The sequence below is a fragment of the Perissodus microlepis genome, chromosome 9 (assembly GCF_051167445.1).
Source record: "Perissodus microlepis isolate ML-2025 ecotype Zambia chromosome 9, ASM5116744v1, whole genome shotgun sequence".
NCBI lineage: Eukaryota > Metazoa > Chordata > Actinopteri > Cichliformes > Cichlidae > Perissodus > Perissodus microlepis.
In genome coordinates, this window is record NC_140469.1 from 3768961 (window position 1) to 3788475 (window position 19515).

Sequence of the window (19515 nt, forward strand, 5' to 3'; positions counted from 1 at the left end):
CCACTTTAGGATGCTCCAGAAATACTGTAGGCAAGAAGAAATACTTGCAGTCCACAGCAGACCAAATGACTCAACCTGTGGTTAAAATGCATCTCTTAATGTTGCTAACTCTTACAAACTGCCTTTTTAGCAGAGGTACCTCACCTCGTATTTGATATTTGCTGTAAGAAAGGCACATCTGTTCAAGCTTCTTCAAGTCTGTGCACTAAGTGACTTTTCAAGGTGTAAATCTCATGCTGTCAAATAGTGCCTGAACACTGTATAAGCAGTAATTATGTAGAAATGCAGTGTTTTTAACAATCCTATTATTCATCAGTGTATCACACAGCATTGTCCTACGGCCTGTATCAGTCAGTTGCTGTCATCACGAGGGTGCCCGACAGGGTGATTGGATTTCCATGTTTCCCTTCCCATTCTGCTGCTGTGGGACCCTGGAAATGCTGATGGCCCTAGAACCTGATCTGTACTTGCTTCCTGAGGACAAAGGAATAAAAATAACCACCACAGAAAAAAAGACAGGAAGGGAGGGAACAAGTAGAGAGAGCAGAAATCCTGTCCAGTTCAGGTAAGTCATTCAGGTATTTGGAGACAAGTGCTAATGCGGCTGGAGCCTCCCACATCACAAGAAGAAGAAGGAAAATAATTGGAGACGAGAAGAAAGGACATGGAGAGCCGGGATAGCATTACAGAGTGAATCGTCTGAGCTTGTTTTTCCCGCGCCAGTCAGAAACTGTCAGATGCAGCAGAGAGAGAAGACATTGTGTTTGTTTGTGTACGTGTGTGATGGATGGCATGTGTCTCCAGCTGGGGCTACTGTCTCCCAGTCACCCTAACAGGAGCGGTAGGAGGACAAGGCTAAGCTGGATAACATGGGTAACTGTACATATCTATTCCAACCTGTTCATGTGTTTCCTTTCTGTTCATCTCTTTGGTTTACTTGGAGCTTAATAGACGTGTCAAATTGATTATGATGCAGTAAATGTAGAGTCAGCTTATCATTGTCATATGTAGATCATTGTCTGATCTATTATGCACAAAACCTAGCCAGTGGTTAAAAAAAAGTAGGACATTTGCTTTTGGTCATTGTTTTCTTTGTTGTAACAATGCTTCTTGGCAATAAATCTTATACCTAAATGGCAAATAGTGCTTTTCTACTTTTTCTGAGCGCTCCAAGCATTCATGGGTCGAGCAGCAGAATTGACTATGTGGGTTATACCCATGAAAAATCTCCCAAATCTTGTGTTCTGGTGCCAAACAGCTCATTCTGCTATTGACTCTTGCTTGGTGTTGTTCGTTTGGTTGGAAGATTGAGGTTCGAAGAGACAAGAAACACTGGTACTTTAAGAGCATTTGTCATAAGAGAGAAATGCTGGTTGATGAATGGGATAGCAGTGTGTAACCAAGCCAGTGACAGCATGAGCAAGACATGGCAGGCTGTTGGAGCCGTGCATGGTTCTTTCTCATGCTGCTGAGGACCTTATTCATTAAATGCATTTTCCTTACAAGCCTGGCACTATTTAAGAGGACAGGCTTTCCACTGGTATAAGATTTATTGTGAAGAAGCATTGTTACAACAAAGAAATTGACCAAACATAAATTTCTTTAGAAATTTATTTGATGATGCTGTAATGCTGTGCTTTAGCATCGCATAGTTTTATTTAGCCTTACCTGAGACAGGTCATCAGCAAAAGCTCTCCTTGGACCACTGTCTTAGACAACTGGGATTCCCCAGGTATAGCCTTGTACCTACTGCCATAGCTTCGACATGGTAGCAGAACAGGAAAGGAGACAACATGGTAAATGGCCTGTATTTGTATAGCGCTTTACTAGTCCCTAAGGACCCCAAAGCGCTTTACACATCCAGTCATCCACACACTGGTGATGCCAAGCTACATTGTAGCCACAGCCACCCTGGGGCGCACTGACAGAGGCGAGGCTGCCGGACACTGGCGCCACCGGGCCCTCTGACCACCACCAGTAGGCAACGGGTGAAGTGTCTTGCCCAAGGACACAACGACCGAGACTGTCCAAGCCGGGGCTTGAACCGGCAACCTTCCGATTACAAGGCGAACTCCCAACGCCTGGCTGCTTTCTCATAGTTATAATGCTGATGTGTAGAGGGAACTTTCATCACATGTCACAGTTTTCCTGCGTGGTTAGTGGAGGACCCTGTCTTGCAAAAACTAGCAGAGTGGTCCCAGAGGTAACAATCAGTCAGCTCTTTCTGTTAAAGAATATCTGAGTAAATGTCTTGCCTAGGACAGATAGTGGTGCTCTTTTGTTGATAGAACATGAGCTAAGTCTTTCTTTGGCAGCTTAATGAGATTACTACCTTTCTATTCTTAATCAGAGACCTACTCGATTATACTCGATTGATGAATAAACTACAAAACCAAATCACCAAAAAAAACACCAAACATGTCCAAATATGGTTACTTTTGTCTCAAAAAAGAAAGCAAAAGTGATAATGTTGAAGCTTCAGAAACCAGTGGGTGACTATATAGTGGTTATGTCTATCGTCTGGAGTCCCAAAGCCATAGCAATAGCTTTGTAACTCTTTCCATACTGATGCCAGTGACTTTGTTTCTTAGATGTTCTTGAGTTTCTTTAGGTCGCGACATGAAGTGTTGCCTCCACCCCCCCCACCCCCCCACCACATCCAAACAACAATTCATGACTTTCTTTTAAGAGAAGAGTCCAGCTAAAAGACAAAACACATTTACTTAAACGCTTCTCCATTTATGAAATGCACTGTCAGAGCAACTTCCTGGGTCATTTTCACTGAAGTGCAAAAAGCACCAGTCCCATAAAATGCAGCCAACAGATCAGCATTAGATGATGCCGTTCCCCGTCCACCCCCACCAGCCCTACTCTCAACGCTGAACTGACATAACCTACTTAACATTACCCTCCCACTCCCTGTCTCTCTGCTCATCCACGCTAACTGATTTAGATCACTCAGCCACACGGCCGTCTTCAAAGGCAGTGGGGTGTATTAAAATATCTTAATACCAGGGTGTATCTGACCTGCAATCAGATGGGGATGCACTTTGTAAATGTAAGCTCTCTTTCGGGGTTGCAATGGTTGGAGAGAGGGGTACTGTTATTTCCATAGAATCAGTCTCCTCTTACATCATTTAAGATTCTTGCAACACTTGAAGGATGCTCATGAATTATACATACTTTTCCTTTCTTTTATACTTTTAAAGTGTCTTAGTGTTTGGTCTTTCTCTGAAGTGGGTGGTAAATGATATAAAGTGCGCTACAGATGGATGCATTTGTCATTTGGTTTATCGTGAGATTAGACCCACTGCAGAGACCCATGGTGGCACTTCTCTCCATAACTGTACTCAGCGAGGCAGATTAGCATCTCATTAAAATGAATTGGTCTAAACATCTGTCATTTCCTTCATCCCTTTATCTTGTTGTTTTCTCTGCTGGAATTGTTTCTGTTGTTTTGTTTCCAGTCAGTTGCATAAGCACTGAGAGTGATGCAGCATTTTGTGTATCGTTGTGGAAAATTCTGACAGCCTGACAAAAAAAAAAAAGCTTTTATGCAACAGAAGTGTAACTGTAAATACAAAACTCATAAATCTGTGTAAACCTATGTTTCAGTAGACCTTCTCTTTATTTAAGTGTCCAGTTTAAGCACAGTGCTGCCTCCTGACTAATGCTTTAAACGTGGCAGCACTACTAAATTCTTTTTCCTTTGAATCCATAAGATCAATAATTATTTTGTTTCCACAGACTAACTATTTGATCAGTTTTTGTTTACTGCAACAAGACTGGGTCATATCATACTATATTATACAATGAAGAATTATCTGTTTGCCCAACCACCGAGGATGCCTCCTCAAACTACTGGTTGTTTATTTGAAACTGTTATCTGTCTCAAAGTGTGATAAAGAAAAGAAAACACCGAAAGAACTTGAGGGCATATGTATAAAGAAGTGAGAGGTGGCTCAAGACTTTTGCACTGATCAGGACTGAGGTTAGAACTACCATCTACAGCCACACACAGCTGCTCAGCTGTTAACTCTTGTCATTTCTCAGCTGTTGTAGCATCAAGTGCTTGTGATATACAGATATTTTGTAAATTAATTCAACATTTTCTTAACCACATGTTCTAAACGTAGTAAATCCTTCTTCATTTCTGTCCTCAAAAAAACAAAACTTATTTAACATAAGCTTTTTGACTTTAATAATTTAGTAGGAAACGGCGTGGATATCCTTACAATCCTTTTCCTATTGCTTTGGTATATAAGGAAAGTCAAACATGGGTGCTATATGTTAAAGCAGATGAACGAAGGGAGTCTTTACACTCCCCTCCATTTCCAGGATTATGAGGACAGAGTATTAATCTGAACACGCTGTCGGCCTCACTGACAGTGGAGCTTTAGCAAACACTGTTGAAATGAAGCAGGCCTAAACGCGCATGCATCATTACGTTTCTCTTACCGTGTTCTTTTTGTTTACGAACATCTATTAACTCTTCACATCTGTGTGTGTGCGTCCAGATACTGAAGCCAGTGGTCAGTCCTGAAGTCAACCATGGATTGGGCAACAGAAGACTTATTAACTTTAACCTGTCAGGTAGGCTGCTTCACTTCAGCTACAGTACAGTGACTTGTGTGTAACTTTACAAATGTGTATATCCAAACTAGAATATATAGTAAAAATTTAAGTTCAGCTTCACAAATCTGACATCTGGGCTTCCTCTGCATTCCTGTGCCGTTCAACAAAACAGAAGATACACAGAACAGCTCGTCATGAGAAAACAGTTTTACCAACTGCAGACACTCCACAGTTGTTAATAGACGGTTTAAATAAGCTGCTGCTACACCCTGAAGGTTTTGCTGGGAAAAGTCAGCCAGTGCTCAGCTGCAGAGAGAGAACAGCATGTTTACACATCCCTGTGGCTCATCCTCTGGAGTGAGTATATGCAAAGTAATATCGATATAATCCAGGCAATTTGGAATAACTCGTTATGTTAATCCGAAGCATTTTGACATCCGAGTTCATCACCAAGTTAACAGCTTTCTCAGCTAACGCCATTATGTTCTTGTGACAGTTCTGACAGAGGCTCATGCAGTACGTTAGGAACAATGTTTTTATGGAGGGTCAGGGGTTCGTACCACTGTAAACCTTTAACTGTGCTTCATTCAGGCTCTCAGTCTCTGCAAAACATACCGAAATATCTATTTTATAAAAAGATTGTTTGCGTGTGGGTGAAATTTAATCACACTTACTCGTTCACAGGTTGTATTGAATCACATTATAAAGACACTGCTTTTGTGTTTTGCACACACTACCGTATATTTGCTGTCATGTATTTGTATGTAGTGAAGAAAGGGTTTTCAGCTCCCTCACAGGATGTTGTGAATGTGAAACATAAGTACAGCCTGTTCCATATTTTCCATTATTCTCTGTAAACAAAAGTTTTACAATTTCTAACAGTAAGTGACAGTCATTGTGCAGTATACAACGGATGCATTACTTCACTCGTCAGCCACTGGAGCCAGTACAGTATTTCAGTATTTTCCAGAAAGGGGATTCAAAGTACTTGAAATGATACATTAAATCATTAAAAGATGTCAATAGGAAGTCTGTCGGTGTCGCTGTTACAGTGGTCAGCACACTATATGACGTTCTTTCAGCACTAGTTTCTAGGATGATTTGAACTGGAATTATTGGACACTGCATCAGCCTAATAAAAGCTGCATTTTCACGGCACTCATTTGCCTTTGGGTCCTCAATACTCCCACACTTGTTTTAGACCTGATGTTTCTAAACACTTATTGCCATCTCCAGGATTTCTGCAAGCTGAAGTTGGCCGAGAGCAGAAAGCTGTTTACTTGGTGTTCAGGATTAATCACTAAGCTAACATGAATGTTAGCCTGTTGTTATTAGAAAATGGTAAGATTAACTTCAGTGTGTTCTTCCACATTATCTAGATTATATCTATATTCAAAAATACACATTACTTAGCATATACTGACTTCAGAGGATGAGCCACAGCATGTCTCTGTTCTCTCCATCTGCAGCTGAGCACTGCCTGATTTTTCTCTGCAGGGGAACATCCAGGTTATGTAAATCATATATTACTTTCAAAGGCTACTGTGCAGTGTCTGTAACTGGAATATCTGTTTTATTAGAAGGGAAAAAATGGAATACAGAGAAAGCCCAGATATTCCAGTTTTCCACCACGGTTACATTTGTGAATCTGTGCAAACCCCCAGGTGAGCACGTGACCTTACGTTGATGTGTTAATGGTCTCGTATCGAGGCAGTCTGGACTTGTAGTGATTTCTCTGCTGCCTATTTGATGTTATTTTAATTTGGGGTAACTCAGACGTGTCAGCCCTCACTCCTTTCTATGGTTATGTTTTTTCCCCCTTTGTAGTTTAAGACCAGACTGGGCAGCCTTCTGTTTTAGTTTCTGCTTTATTTTTTCCAGAGTAAAACCTTTATTTGTGCTGGTGCTATAGAGGGGAAGTCTCCCAGCTGTCCATTTGTGCTGATTTTTAATTCTTAGAATATTTTTAAACAATGTGTTTTATGCTCTGTCACACATCGAGTGTAAGCGCACTGTTGGGATTTATCTAAAGAATAAATGTGGAAAAAAACCTCACTGTGGACTGCTGTGATGTAATTGTGCTGACGTGTAGATCAGTAAGGCTGAGGGTGGGCTAAAGCTGTGAGCGTTTCCAGGAGCACAGCAGGGATCAGAAACTGAAAATGATCTCTTTATTCAGAGTAGTTTGTATATCTTTGGTTTTGTCTGGTGAGAATCTTTCTAAACGTATTACCTCTAAAAATACTTAGTCTAAACAAACTGTAGCTTTAACTAAATGAACATCAGAATCATAGACTAATAGAAACCAGACACATGTGTGTCTTCTGTTGCGTAATCAGTTTCACCCCGGTTCTTTTATTCGTCGAAACTTCCAGAGACGGCACCGGAACTCAGTAGTTATTACACAAAACCTTTATTCATCTTTATTCATCTTCATTTAAGCATGCACTTCTAGAAGGGAAGATGAGGCCGGTGTGTCCCTCTGCAAAATCTTCACCCCTTTGTTAGTTACAGCCAGCTTTATAGAGGCGTCCCCATCATAAAACCCCCCCACGGTGTGCTGCAAACTCTGTGTGTGTCTATGTGCACGAGCACATGAATGCCTACATGTGCGCGTTCCCACGTGTCTATGTGAGTGCTCGTGTGTGACTGTGTACGCATACCTGTGTGTATGTGTGAGTGCACATGAGTGAGTGTGCGTGTGGATGTGTGTGCGTGACAGTTAAAACACTGTGGGTGTAGGTGACTCCCTAGAGGTCATAAAAACCCATCTCCCTTCCAGACCACAGTTATCCAGTTACAAATGTTGAGACCCCCACCCAAACATTCTCTGGGGAATTTCCACTCAGCATTAACTCCTCTCTGTTTTACTTTCACAGTTCAACTAGGGAGGGTCTCCTATACTCTACTCCTAAGTTCATGACACAATCAGGCCTTTATTACATTGAGGGCAGTGTCAGTGTCTCTACAATAATTCTAGATTCTATGTTAACACATTTCTAAACTCTAAAATAAGCTAAACATTTTTACAAGTCCCCCTTTTTATCTGCCCTATGGCAGATAAAACTACACTAAATCTTTCACCATAATGTTTTCATACTGTGACTCCCCATTTCCCAAAAGTGGCATCATGGTGTCGGCCTTTGTATCAGATTCTCCCACAGCATGATTGATGAGTCTTACGAACAAGGCTCTGATACAAGGCACACAACAACACCCACATGTCACTAATACTGCAATAAAAACAGACAAAGAAACCATAATTGACATAATGAAACCTTTCCATTGCCCAAAGACGGAGGTCATCCACGCTTCCAGCGGGTTATCCAATCCCAAATGCTCATACAATTGTGGTGGACAACGTCTTTAGGCCTTCCAGAACTCGGGTCACAGAGCCGTCGGGAACTGTGTTATTTGGAATGAAAGTACAATACATATCCCCAAACATCGCGCAAACGCCCCCTTTTTCTCCCAACAACATATCTAACGCCATCCGATTTTGTACTGCCATTAAAGATGTTAGACCCAACTGTTCAGCAAGCCCTTACATTTAATGACAGCACAAAGATCAAATGTATACGAGATTGTGGACCCTTTAACGTAGTCCAACTCTATACCGCCATAATAATCAAAACACTCATCTGATTTACCTGTTTCACTACGTTTGGTTCGCTTCACTGTGGCCTGTCATGGTGGAGTCGCTGGAATGGATTCAGGTCTGTCTCTGGGCAATTCACTTATAAGAAAAGTCACAGTTACAATAACAACAGTCACACCTAACACTACCGTTTCTCTCCAATTCCCCCTCAACCAGCCTAGAGAAGTTGACACGAGTTAAATGTAGATAAAAGGCTCGTCTGTTTACATCTCTCCCTCGCAGAAGACTTCTCTGCAGAGCATCAAATCTGCATGGCAAAGTGACACACTTTAGGTGATCTTCATCCTTGGGAAAAGTGGTGTCAACTATTTCCCAGTCTCCTAGTATTTGTGCCTCACACAGAATCACAATTCCATCGCTGGACTTCCTCTGCGCTGTCACTTTTGGAGCTTGGCACGCTCTCTCCATCCCTCGAGTTCTCACGTCCAACGCTGCTGAAGATTTAAGGCAGAGCACGTCGTACACCTTAGTTGTCTTCCTCAGCGTCAACATTAAATCTTTTTCATTTTATTTAAGATTTTGCTGTGGGAAGTCTCCTCTTGATCTCCTGGAAGCTCAGTAGCACAGCTCTCTGTGTGATGTCTGCTGTGATGAAGATGATCTCCGATCCTCCTGAAGCCTCTCTCCTGGCCTCAGCTCCCATCTTGTGGACGATCCTCTCAGCCACTCCTTCTCGTCATGGCACCTCACGACATCTACAGATTAAAAAATAACACTCCTCTTGCCACATGGCTTTCACCATGTGTCAACTCCCCAATGAGACATGCACAAGAATGTTGCACATTCCCTCTAAAACAATCTCCAGGGTTTCCCACTTGGAGCAGCCATACTCCAACCTGTAACCCTGTGTAAAAACATTAGTCAGCAGTTACATGTTAAGCTTGTTTAACTCCCAGCTCCACCTGGAGCCTGTATCCTGGAAGACAAATCTGTTAAATCAAACTTCTTATTTACAACCAACTATAGATCATAAGAGTGATAAAGTATTCAGCATAAAAGACAAGTATCATGTGCAGGTTTTCTCCAATCACTAAATCACTATTATTACCATAATTTGTCCCAAATCATGAATCATCCCAATTTATTCCACAATTTAATCGGTGACTTTCCTTAAACAATGTCACTCCACCCATTTTATCACTATGAGCTCAATAGTGGCAGGCTAATGAGCCCATATTCAACTATTCCATAAACACTGCATCTCTTATTTGTTTTCTCGTGTCACTTGTCTGTTTTCTGCTGAATCCTCTACATGCACTCTTGAAGAAAAAACAAACATTAGGAGCACACATGGATTATCCTGATGGTCAGGCGTAGGTCGACAGGTTCCAGAGGTGCCGTAAAAAGACCATAAAGTTAAGCCTGCTGTAAAAGGAATGACACTGGTTTCAACACAGGAAATTTCTCACGTTATTCACATCGTCAAAGTAACCTTCAACATTTTCCCAACAACACAGTGTAACAGCATCACCAACTCATAACCTGTAGTAGAGAAACAAACATCAACCAATTGTCCTGTTATAAATCACATCATCAAATCACATGAAGAACTGTAATACTGTAGAAAAGAGAATGCAAATGTTAGCGCTGCGCAGGTGTGTACACACTTTCTCACAGTAACTTCTGTGAGCAACACAAGCCCATGAATAACACACCCCTGGTAGATTCACAAACACAGAAAGTGGCATTTAAAAGTTAAATCGGTACGGGCAAAGCTCATGCAACCGCAGATGTTGCTGTCATCTTTCTGCTCCTGTAAAAAGAAACACATAAATTCATCCACCCTTTTGTCCTGTCTAGGTGGAGGTTAACTTTGAGTCGTGGTCAAGTCTTGTCAGCTTTTACCAGTCAGTCAGTTTGTTTTTATTTCCATTCATTCATCCATTCTTTCTTTCTTTGCTGATAGTGGAAACTATCGCCGCATTTGATCTCCACCCTCAGCAAAATGACGTCATTTCAAAAGAAAAACAAGAACTTTAGATCGGATTACCTCGCTGAATCCTTTTTAGGCCGGGACTCTCATTTTCTAATTGTCCCAAATAAGTGGCTTTCTCCTGAGCCCATTTTAATGTGGAGAAACTCACTTGCAACAATTTTCTCGACGACGTGTGGCGCTTTTAATTCCCGTCGTGCAGATCTGCTTAAAGAAAAGAAATTCACAAAGAGAAATCAGTGCACTGTTCAAAAAATAAAAATAAAATGAAAAATAACAGATAAAACTGAAAAACAAAAGTAAATAAAAATACAGAAGCCCGGTCTTAGGACTTGTTGCAGAATATTCTTTCTCTTATAGGTGAGAAAACACCAAATCTAAAACTTGGTGCCATGGTAAAACCTTCCCCATACTTCAGAAACAAAAACAAAACAAAAACAAAAATCTGCTAGTTTCACTCATTTAAACTCTGGCTGCAGGATTCTGTTCACCCCTGCTATCATGTTCCCCAAAATAATACTAATTCAGTCGTCTATGTATCAGTTCTCACCCCACTCAATAAACCAGACAGGATGATGGTAACTGTATTGCCTACTTAAAATTGTGTTTGATCCTAATGAGCTTCATTGCGTGTGTGTTTGTGTGTGTGTGTGTGTTAGTCGGGTTAATACATTTTCTATTTCTATGTATCCTTTTATGTACCTTCCCCCTTTTTTCTGAAACAAAACTCCATTCACTCCAAATTTTGTTTCAGAAACATCTAAATGAAAAACTCTGTCATAGGCAGGCACAGCTAAACCCCAAATGCTTGCAGGTTACCATCGGCAACCACACTGTGTGTTGTTAACCCCTTCTACAAATACCCTCTTTTAATGTGTGCCACTTTATGTATGATTTTGTGTTATCTCTAGTGCATATTATGTGCATGTGTGGTGTCACCTTTCCATTTTTTCTAACAGTACACTTGCATACCTCAGTGCTTGTCTTCCTCCCCCTTTTGTGGTGGTCTGGACACTGTGTCAACCCTCCACTTCCAGGCAGTCGCTTGTCTCCCCGGATTCTTTAACCCAATTTGATTCCCCACACTAAAACAGCCGCCTCAGTCCTCTTCTGCTCCTTTTCTTCTCTCCCACTTTTCAGTCCAATGGCAGTCAGTTCTCTTCAGCTTTGTCCCGTGTATCTCTTTGTCCCACTGTCTCTTTCATTGCCATCTTGCTCCAAACATGGCAAATGTCAAACTCAGACAGTCTTCTCAAAGGTCCTTCACACACAGTGAGGTTGCAGCTTGCTGGAAACGCATCTCCATCCATCCATTCTAGATGGTGGATCTTCTCTTTCTGATGCCGTTTGCCCACAGTGCTGCTGGACCTCTCTGGTATTGTCTCTTGGACTGCTGTCCACTGTTGTTCATCCTCGTGCTTCTGGAACTGCACTCTGTGTCTTCAGGGAGAGATTAGCTTCCTTGTTCAGGATGAGAACGGGAAGCTGCAAAACAATTCAGCCAAAAATTCTGGCTGGGTGTTTCTATTTTTTTCCTAATGATTTTAACCTATAATTTTCTTCCGACTGCTGCCCATGGAGAATTGATCCAGGTCCGTTCTCCACCTGTAAACGACAGACTGAGAGACTTTCATTATTCACTGTAACTGCATATATTTTCATCACCAACCCTAAAGCCACACATCTCCACTCATTTTGTTTTAAACTCTGACTTTAAACCCCAAAAATGAAATTTTTATTTGTTCTTAACCGCAAACACAAAAATCTTCTTGATGTTGTTGTTAATTATTTTCATCCACAACACTCCTAATTATGTTTTCTTTTGTGTCCAGCAGGGGAAGAAGGTGACCTGTAGTGTCACTGCTTCCCCCAGTTGGAGACAATTTCCCACTCATACTTCCACACTTTTTATTTTCTTTGTTTTCATCATTTTCTTTCTCTTTTTTTTTTTTTACCCCATTGTTTTACACCCACACATTAACCTGTTAACTCACTCCTCCAACCTCATTTTCCTTTCACCCCAACAGCTCTCATGCAGTCCACAATCAAATTTCATTCCATTCATCATTGAATACTTGGTCACCTTTAAATGTCACTGTTAATTTTATCAATTTATTTATCATTACCTTAACACTAATCCACTTTTTAATTTGCTTTATTTACTTTAGTTCATTTTCTCCTATTTGATCACTATGATTTCTTGACTATTATTATTTCACAGAAAATCAACGAATCTACTTTGTCTCCCTATTTGTCATCAAGGAATTCACACACACTCACAGGCTGGTCACTCGCCCCCACCTTTTCTTTCTCTCTCACACACACACGCACATTTTACTCTTCGTTCGTTCCACCTGTGAACCCGCCCCTCGAGGCTGGCTCACACACACCTCATGGTTCTCGCAGTCCCATTCAAACTTTCTGCGAAACACTTCTGCTGATTCAGGACAACGCCCTAATCAGCACAAAGAGCGGGTGCCGTCCGCTCTTGTACACTTCACAAATTATTCAAACTGCGCCACGGACTCGATACCGCAGCTACTCTTCCCCAAAAAATATAAAACCAAATTGACTTCACAGTTTGCAACAATTCGCGACACGGCCTCCTGCCGTGATTTCTACACACCACAAACACACACTTTTAGACACAAATTCTTTTTGTTACTTTAATTGACTCCCGTACTTCAGACGAGACGCCGACTCTAACGGCGCTTTCACACACACTACACCGTCCTCCTTCTGCATCAGGCACTGGTTCAACTCAGCTCGGAATCTAACCGGCGAAAGCAACCGATCCTGCTTTTATGCATACTTCAGACTGTGACAGGGACCTCTCCCCGACTTAGTTATTTAAGGAGCCACGAATCCCCAGGGAACCACCCTGGATCTCCTGCCCTCACAGGTCCTAGCCCCGCGTCCGAGACTAGGTGGGGTAACCAAACCCGTGACACACACAGCCCTCAGCTGGCGACGAGGCCTTAAACCCCGCTTTCTAACTAATAGTAACACAAGTTTCCTGCTTTAACGCACGAGGACGAGCACAGCACCGCCACTTTTTTCCTAATAACTAAGACGGATGAAACACCGATTCTACTAATCCGTAACAAACGTCTCCTGCTTTAACGCACTGAGATTTTCTTACGGGGCGCTAAACATCAACTTGGAGTTCTTAAAAAAGTCTCTTGCTTTAACGCACTGAGACGGACACTAGCCGCCTTTTTTCTCCTACTGAGTGAATTTACACTGCGATACGTTCAACTTAGCGAACAGATAATTTAGGCTTTAAACAATATGCACGGTTCGAAAATAAACAGGTCGTGCTTACCTTTTAATCATGTGAGCTAGCTCTCTGTTCGCCTCGTTTCACGATCTCAGCTCTGCCAAATCCTCTCTGGGCCTCGAGCGAATCCCGGGTTTCGGCACCAAAACTGTTGCGTAATCAGTTTCACCCCGGTTCTTTTATTCGTCGAAACTTCCAGAGACGGCACCGGAACTCAGTAGTTATTACACAAAACCTTTATTCATCTTTATTCATCTTCATTTAAGCATGCACTTCTAGAAGGGAAGATGAGGCCGGTGTGTCCCTCTGCAAAATCTTCACCCCTTTGTTAGTTACAGCCAGCTTTATAGAGGCGTCCCCATCATAAAACCCCCCCACGGTGTGCTGCAAACTCTGTCTGTGTCTATGTGCACGAGCACATGAATGCCTACATGTGCGCGTTCCCACGTGTCTATGTGAGTGCTCGTGTGTGACTGTGTACGCATACCTGTGTGTATGTGTGAGTGCACATGAGTGAGTGTGCGTGTGGATGTGTGTGCGTGACAGTTAAAACACTGTGGGTGTAGGTGACTCCCTAGAGGTCATAAAAACCCATCTCCCTTCCAGACCACAGTTATCCAGTTACAAATGTTGAGACCCCCACCCAAACATTCTCTGGGGAATTTCCACTCAGCATTAACTCCTCTCTGTTTTACTTTCACAGTTCAACTAGGGAGGGTCTCCTATACTCTACTCCTAAGTTCATGACACAATCAGGCCTTTATTACATTGAGGGCAGTGTCAGTGTCTCTACAATAATTCTAGATTCTATGTTAACACATTTCTAAACTCTAAAGTAAGCTAAACATTTCTACACTTCCCAATTTTACAAAACTGTGTGTGTGAATCTTCAGACCTCCAGGCAGTGGGACTGAAAAAGGGGATGTTCTTCAATCCAGACCCATACCTGAAGCTGTCCATTCAGCCCGGAAAGCACAGCATCTTCCCGTCTCTGCCACACCACGGCCAGGAGAAACGTTCCGGAGTGGTCTGCAACACTGTCAACCCTAAGTGGAGCACAGAGGCAAGCCTTCTCAATTTCTCTCCTGTGTTTCTTGCATGCCATCTTTAGACTCTCAAAGTGTTTAAATGACAGTATCAGTATCCATCCTTGGCCTTTCCTGCAAAATGCAGGCTTAAAGCAGGAAACCTAAAGTCAATCACATGTTTTGAGTAAGTTTGACTTAACCAGGAGGAAATGAATGTGCATTCTTTAAACAGTACACTACTTCTATCACCTCTGGCTTTAAAAGCAGCAATTAAACAGCATATTCGTAGATACGTTTTGTTGGGAGCATTTCAAAGATGGAAACACCATTCACCTGATTTACAGTTTAATCTTCAAAGATTTAGTTCATAGAGATATTTTCGCTTGTTTTTATATTCTATTCTTTTTAGCTTTCACATGTCTCCATGTTTGATGTTATTCTTGTCTAATGAATGCTGGCATAAAGGCATTGTTTCCTATTTAGACCAGATCGTGGTGGTTCATGCACAAGTACATGCTGTTTGTGTTTGTGATACAGACCAACTCTCCTTAGAGAATGTCTGCGTTAAACTTAAGCTTAGCCGCCAATACAGTGGATAACAACAACAAGTGTTTTCTAGTGACATTCTGTGAAAGATGGAAACAGCTTTCATTAAAGGAATGTAACGATATATTATCCATTGTTTATTTGTGCTGCTATAGATTGGTGGTCTAATCAGGATATAGCCTGCCTCTTGCTGTATGACAGCTGGGATAGGCTTCAGCCTCCATGCCATCTTAAAATGGATGCTGTTGATTGGATGGATGGATGGATGGATGGTAGCTTCCTTGTTTTACTGGATTTTTGTTGGTTTTGATAAATAAAACTAGATACACTTTAGCTGAGTTGAAGCTACAACCATAACACAGACTCTTCAGTAAATCCAGTTAGGATATCCAAACTTTGTTTAACCAGAGCCGATCTCTCTCTTTCCAGCTCACGAAAGGAATAGTCTTACCAATACAATTACTGCAGCTACTATCAGTTGAAAAACTGTGACAGGATTTAAGACACTGTGGACATTTAAGACAGGGCTGTGTGATATGACGAAATATATCGGATGGCATCTATCGTTTCATATTGTACACTATCATTTGTTTCGTGGAGTCGCAAAATACACCATTTACAGCAATACATTTTCATCGTTTTGATGGCCACCACGTGGATGCAGGCACAGAGAATAATAATGGATTGTGTTTATATAGCGCTTTTCAAGGCACCCAAAGCGCTCTACAATGCCACTATTCATTCACACACTGGTGGAGGCAGCTACAGTTGTAGCCACAGCTGCCCTGGGGCAGACTGACAGAAGCGAGGCTGCCATATCGCGCCATCGGCCCCTCTGGCTAACACCAGTAGGCGGTAGGGTAAAGTGTCTTGCCCAAGGACACAACGACCAGGACAGAGAGGCCGGGAACCGACGACCTTCCGGTTACAGATGCGCTTCCCAACCCCCTGAGCCACGGTCGCCCCATTGACCAGCATGACCAGTGAAGATAAGGCAGAACTAGGCAGCTCTAAAGAGAAGGACCATTCAAAACAAATTGAGGACCTTATTCCTAAACACGGACCAGAAAACTGCACTAATGTACAAATTATGCAGGAAACCGTCCCCACCACAGACTTAAACATAACAAACCTCTCATACCACCTATGCAAGAGTCAAGTGAAAGAATATAGAGATAGTTTACGGATGTGAAGCAAAAGAGAGCCGTCAGATGCTCAAAATAAACCTTAGACTTAAACGTTAGAACAGGCTTTTTCGCAGCACACCGTGTAATAAATACTCACAAAGAAAACATATCTAAAAATATATACTTTCATGCATCGGTCAAAACACTCAACTCCAGGTACACGACGCTCAGCGGAAAACACTTCACGCAAGTGAAGTTGCCAGAGATTCACAGAATTTACAGAAAATTGACTATTTTGTGAATTATATCGTTATTGGCTGAGAAATGTTTTATATCGGGATATGAGATTTTGGTCACATCGCACAGCCCTATCATATCGGTGTATTTATATTCCCAGCAGGTGCCTGAGGTCTTGTGATCAGGGCTTGCAGGCCAGCACACTAGATTAAAAAAAACGTGACAGAGCCTTTGTTTCTGTGGCTCCCAGACTCTGGAACTCTCTCCCGTTGAGTTTGAGATCTGCAGACTCTGTCAGTTCTTTTAAAAAACTCATCTTTTTAAACTTGCCTTTGGTTGAAGGTTTTTTTATGTTCTAGCTTCTGTGAAGCACTTTGTGATTTTATCTTGAAAGGTGTTACATAAATACAATTTCACTTACTTATTTATAATAACAATGGATTGCATTTATATAGCACTTTTCGGGGCCCTCAAAGCGCTTTACAATTCCACTATTCATCCACACACACATTCACACACTGGTGGAGGCAGCTACAGTTGTAGCCACAGCTGCCCTGGGGCAGACTGACAGAAGCGAGGCTGCCATATCGCACCATCGGCCATCACCAGTAGTAGGCGGTAGGTGAAGTGTCTTGCCCAAGGACACAACGACCGAGACTGTCCGAGCCGGGGCTCGAACCTTCCAGTTACACGACAAACTGCCAACTCTTTGAGCCACGAAAATTTACTATTAATGTAGTGATAATAGGAACTGTGAAGCTTACACATTCCTTCCAGTGACAAAATGTCAGAATGTTATACCGTTTCCACATGATGTTTTCAAATGTTATTTTTTGCTTTAAGTTGTTATTAATGGATTTATGAACAAGGCTACTGTGCGTAACCCCAGAGGAGTATTAGAGCTACAGAGAAGCTGTTTGACCACAAGGAGACACAAAGTGCCTCAAGAACTGATACAAAGACACCCAAATTACAAAAACAAATAAAAAAAGGATTGTGCAATTGTAAAAACAGACAAATATACAAGGGAAATATGACCAGAAACCGCAGAAGGCAGTGAAGAAAAATGTATGCAGTTAAATGCAGAACGACTGCAAATAAGCAAAAAACAAAAAAACAAAACAGGAACTGAATGGAACTAAAAATAGATTTTAAATGAACACAAATGGATGCAAATGGGATGTTCAAAATGTCTGCAGAAAGACACAAAATCATTACTGGATGGCATATAACACGAAAGACAATAAAATCATTAAAAAAACAGTGAAAAGAGACAGAAAACCAGTATGAGAAGAGTCAAATCTGTACAATCAGAGGCAAAATGATTATGAAAAAGCTCAAAGGTTTTCAGTTTGAATCACACTGACTCTGAATCTTTCCATGAATTTACATAATCATTTCTTCTTTTTTTGTGGGAGAAACTATTTCTGGTCCAAACATGTACTGAGTTTAGTCAACCTGCTATTTTCAGATAACTAAATGCTTCTGATCTTATTTTCAGTGAAGTTTGAAGAAATTTAGCCTGAAAATCTGTTAGTTTTGGTTGAATCATGATGGGTAATACAATAATAATACAATGAGCAAAATTTAAGTTCACTGTCTGGATGGTGTACCACAAAAAAGTCAGGAAAATAAATTCTATTAATCATTAATATTATTAATGACTTGTGGCTATGTGGTGCAGTGGTTAACACATCCACCTTATACATAGAAGATCCTAAGTAAGGAGACAAACCCAGTGTCATGGGGTCAAGTGAGGCTAATGTACTTCTAGTGTCAGTCTCAAGGTTAGCATCAGGAAGGGCGTCTGGTCTAGAATCTGCACCAAATCAAAGATGTGGATACATCCACTGTGATGACCTCTTAAAGAAGCAGTTGAAAGTACCAATGGTAAATAGAAAATGGTAAAGGGCCTGTATTTGTATAGCGCTTTATTTAGTTCCTAAGGACCCCAAAGCGCTTTACACTACATTCAGTCATCCACCCATTCACACATACTGGTGGTGGCAAGCTACATTGTAGCCACAGCTGCCAATGTTAATAATAAATATTTTAGTTCTCTGAAAATCATCCAAAAGGCCCCAAATCAAAAACATGGTGAAGTCCAGCACCTGAATTACCAAAGGTGAAGCATGGACAATGCCAGCTGGCTCCAACTGTCATATGACACTGTTTGGCAGGCAGAAGGTGAAACCCAATACAGGACTCTCAAGACGAGAGTTTAACTCTGACTAGACAGAAACCAGGAACTGACTGTGTGACTAATAAGCTGGAAGCAGCTACAGTTATACAGCTCACACAGGACACACAGCAAGCAGGACGACACAACAAAACAAAAACAGAAGCAAACTGAGGGTTTAAATAAAGATTAGGCCAGAGTGGAGAAACTTGGGGAACACAGCTGAATAGAATCAAAATTCTCTTATTATATAATTTCTCTTATTGTTGAAACAACAGAAGCATTTACAAAGGAAAATGTCCTGCTGCCCGTACAGCACCAGAAAGGATAGTTAGGGTGAAATCAGTGTAATCCATGAAAATCGTGTTTGCTTTGTGAAAAGCAAAAGCACTTAATTATCGTAGACTTTCTGGAAATTACTCTACAATCTGTTGTGGACAAAGCAAATGAGCGGCATAGTAGGAAAACAGAACACAAAAATGTAAAAAACAAAATATGATGTTAATGTTAAAAGAGTCTGCTACATTTAATTTCCCCACTCGTGCAAAACATATTATGTTTTCCACTGCAAGAGAAAAAGGATCATGTGTGTAGGACACATTCCAATAACCACCCAGACATTTACCAGACAGCCCATCCTAGAGCGCATCATCCTCCCAGTTTAGTGTCTTGTATCACAGTTTCACAGAAAGTGATTTGTATCCACACCAAAATCACTAATGGTAGCTCATTAGTACTCTTGCTGGCAATATATCTTCATTTTGACTCTCACCTGAAGAAAGAAGTTGAACTAGTGTGAAGTGATTTGATACCAGTTAAACCACTATGCTGAAGTAGAGAGTACTTTGCTTGACTCACGCTTAAACAAATGATCCAGTTTCCAAACATTTTCCATTGATCATTTTATTGCATGAGCTCTAGGAAAGGCAAGGCAAGTGACATGCACCCATTC

General features: G+C 41.4%; 1 protein-coding gene across 3 annotated transcripts in view; it reads left to right on the plus strand.

The window, feature by feature from the left end:
- hecw1a (HECT, C2 and WW domain containing E3 ubiquitin protein ligase 1a) overlaps nucleotides 1-19515 on the plus strand; it is a 103149-nt gene that overhangs the window by 33796 nt on the left and 49838 nt on the right. For all 3 annotated transcript variants that reach the window (XM_084938751.1, XM_084938750.1, XM_084938752.1), the window contains 2 exons: nucleotides 4518-4593; nucleotides 14340-14509. In XM_084938751.1, coding sequence (XP_084794877.1) covers nucleotides 4518-4593; nucleotides 14340-14509 — 246 coding nt within the window. The remainder of the gene's footprint in view (nucleotides 1-4517; nucleotides 4594-14339; nucleotides 14510-19515) is intronic.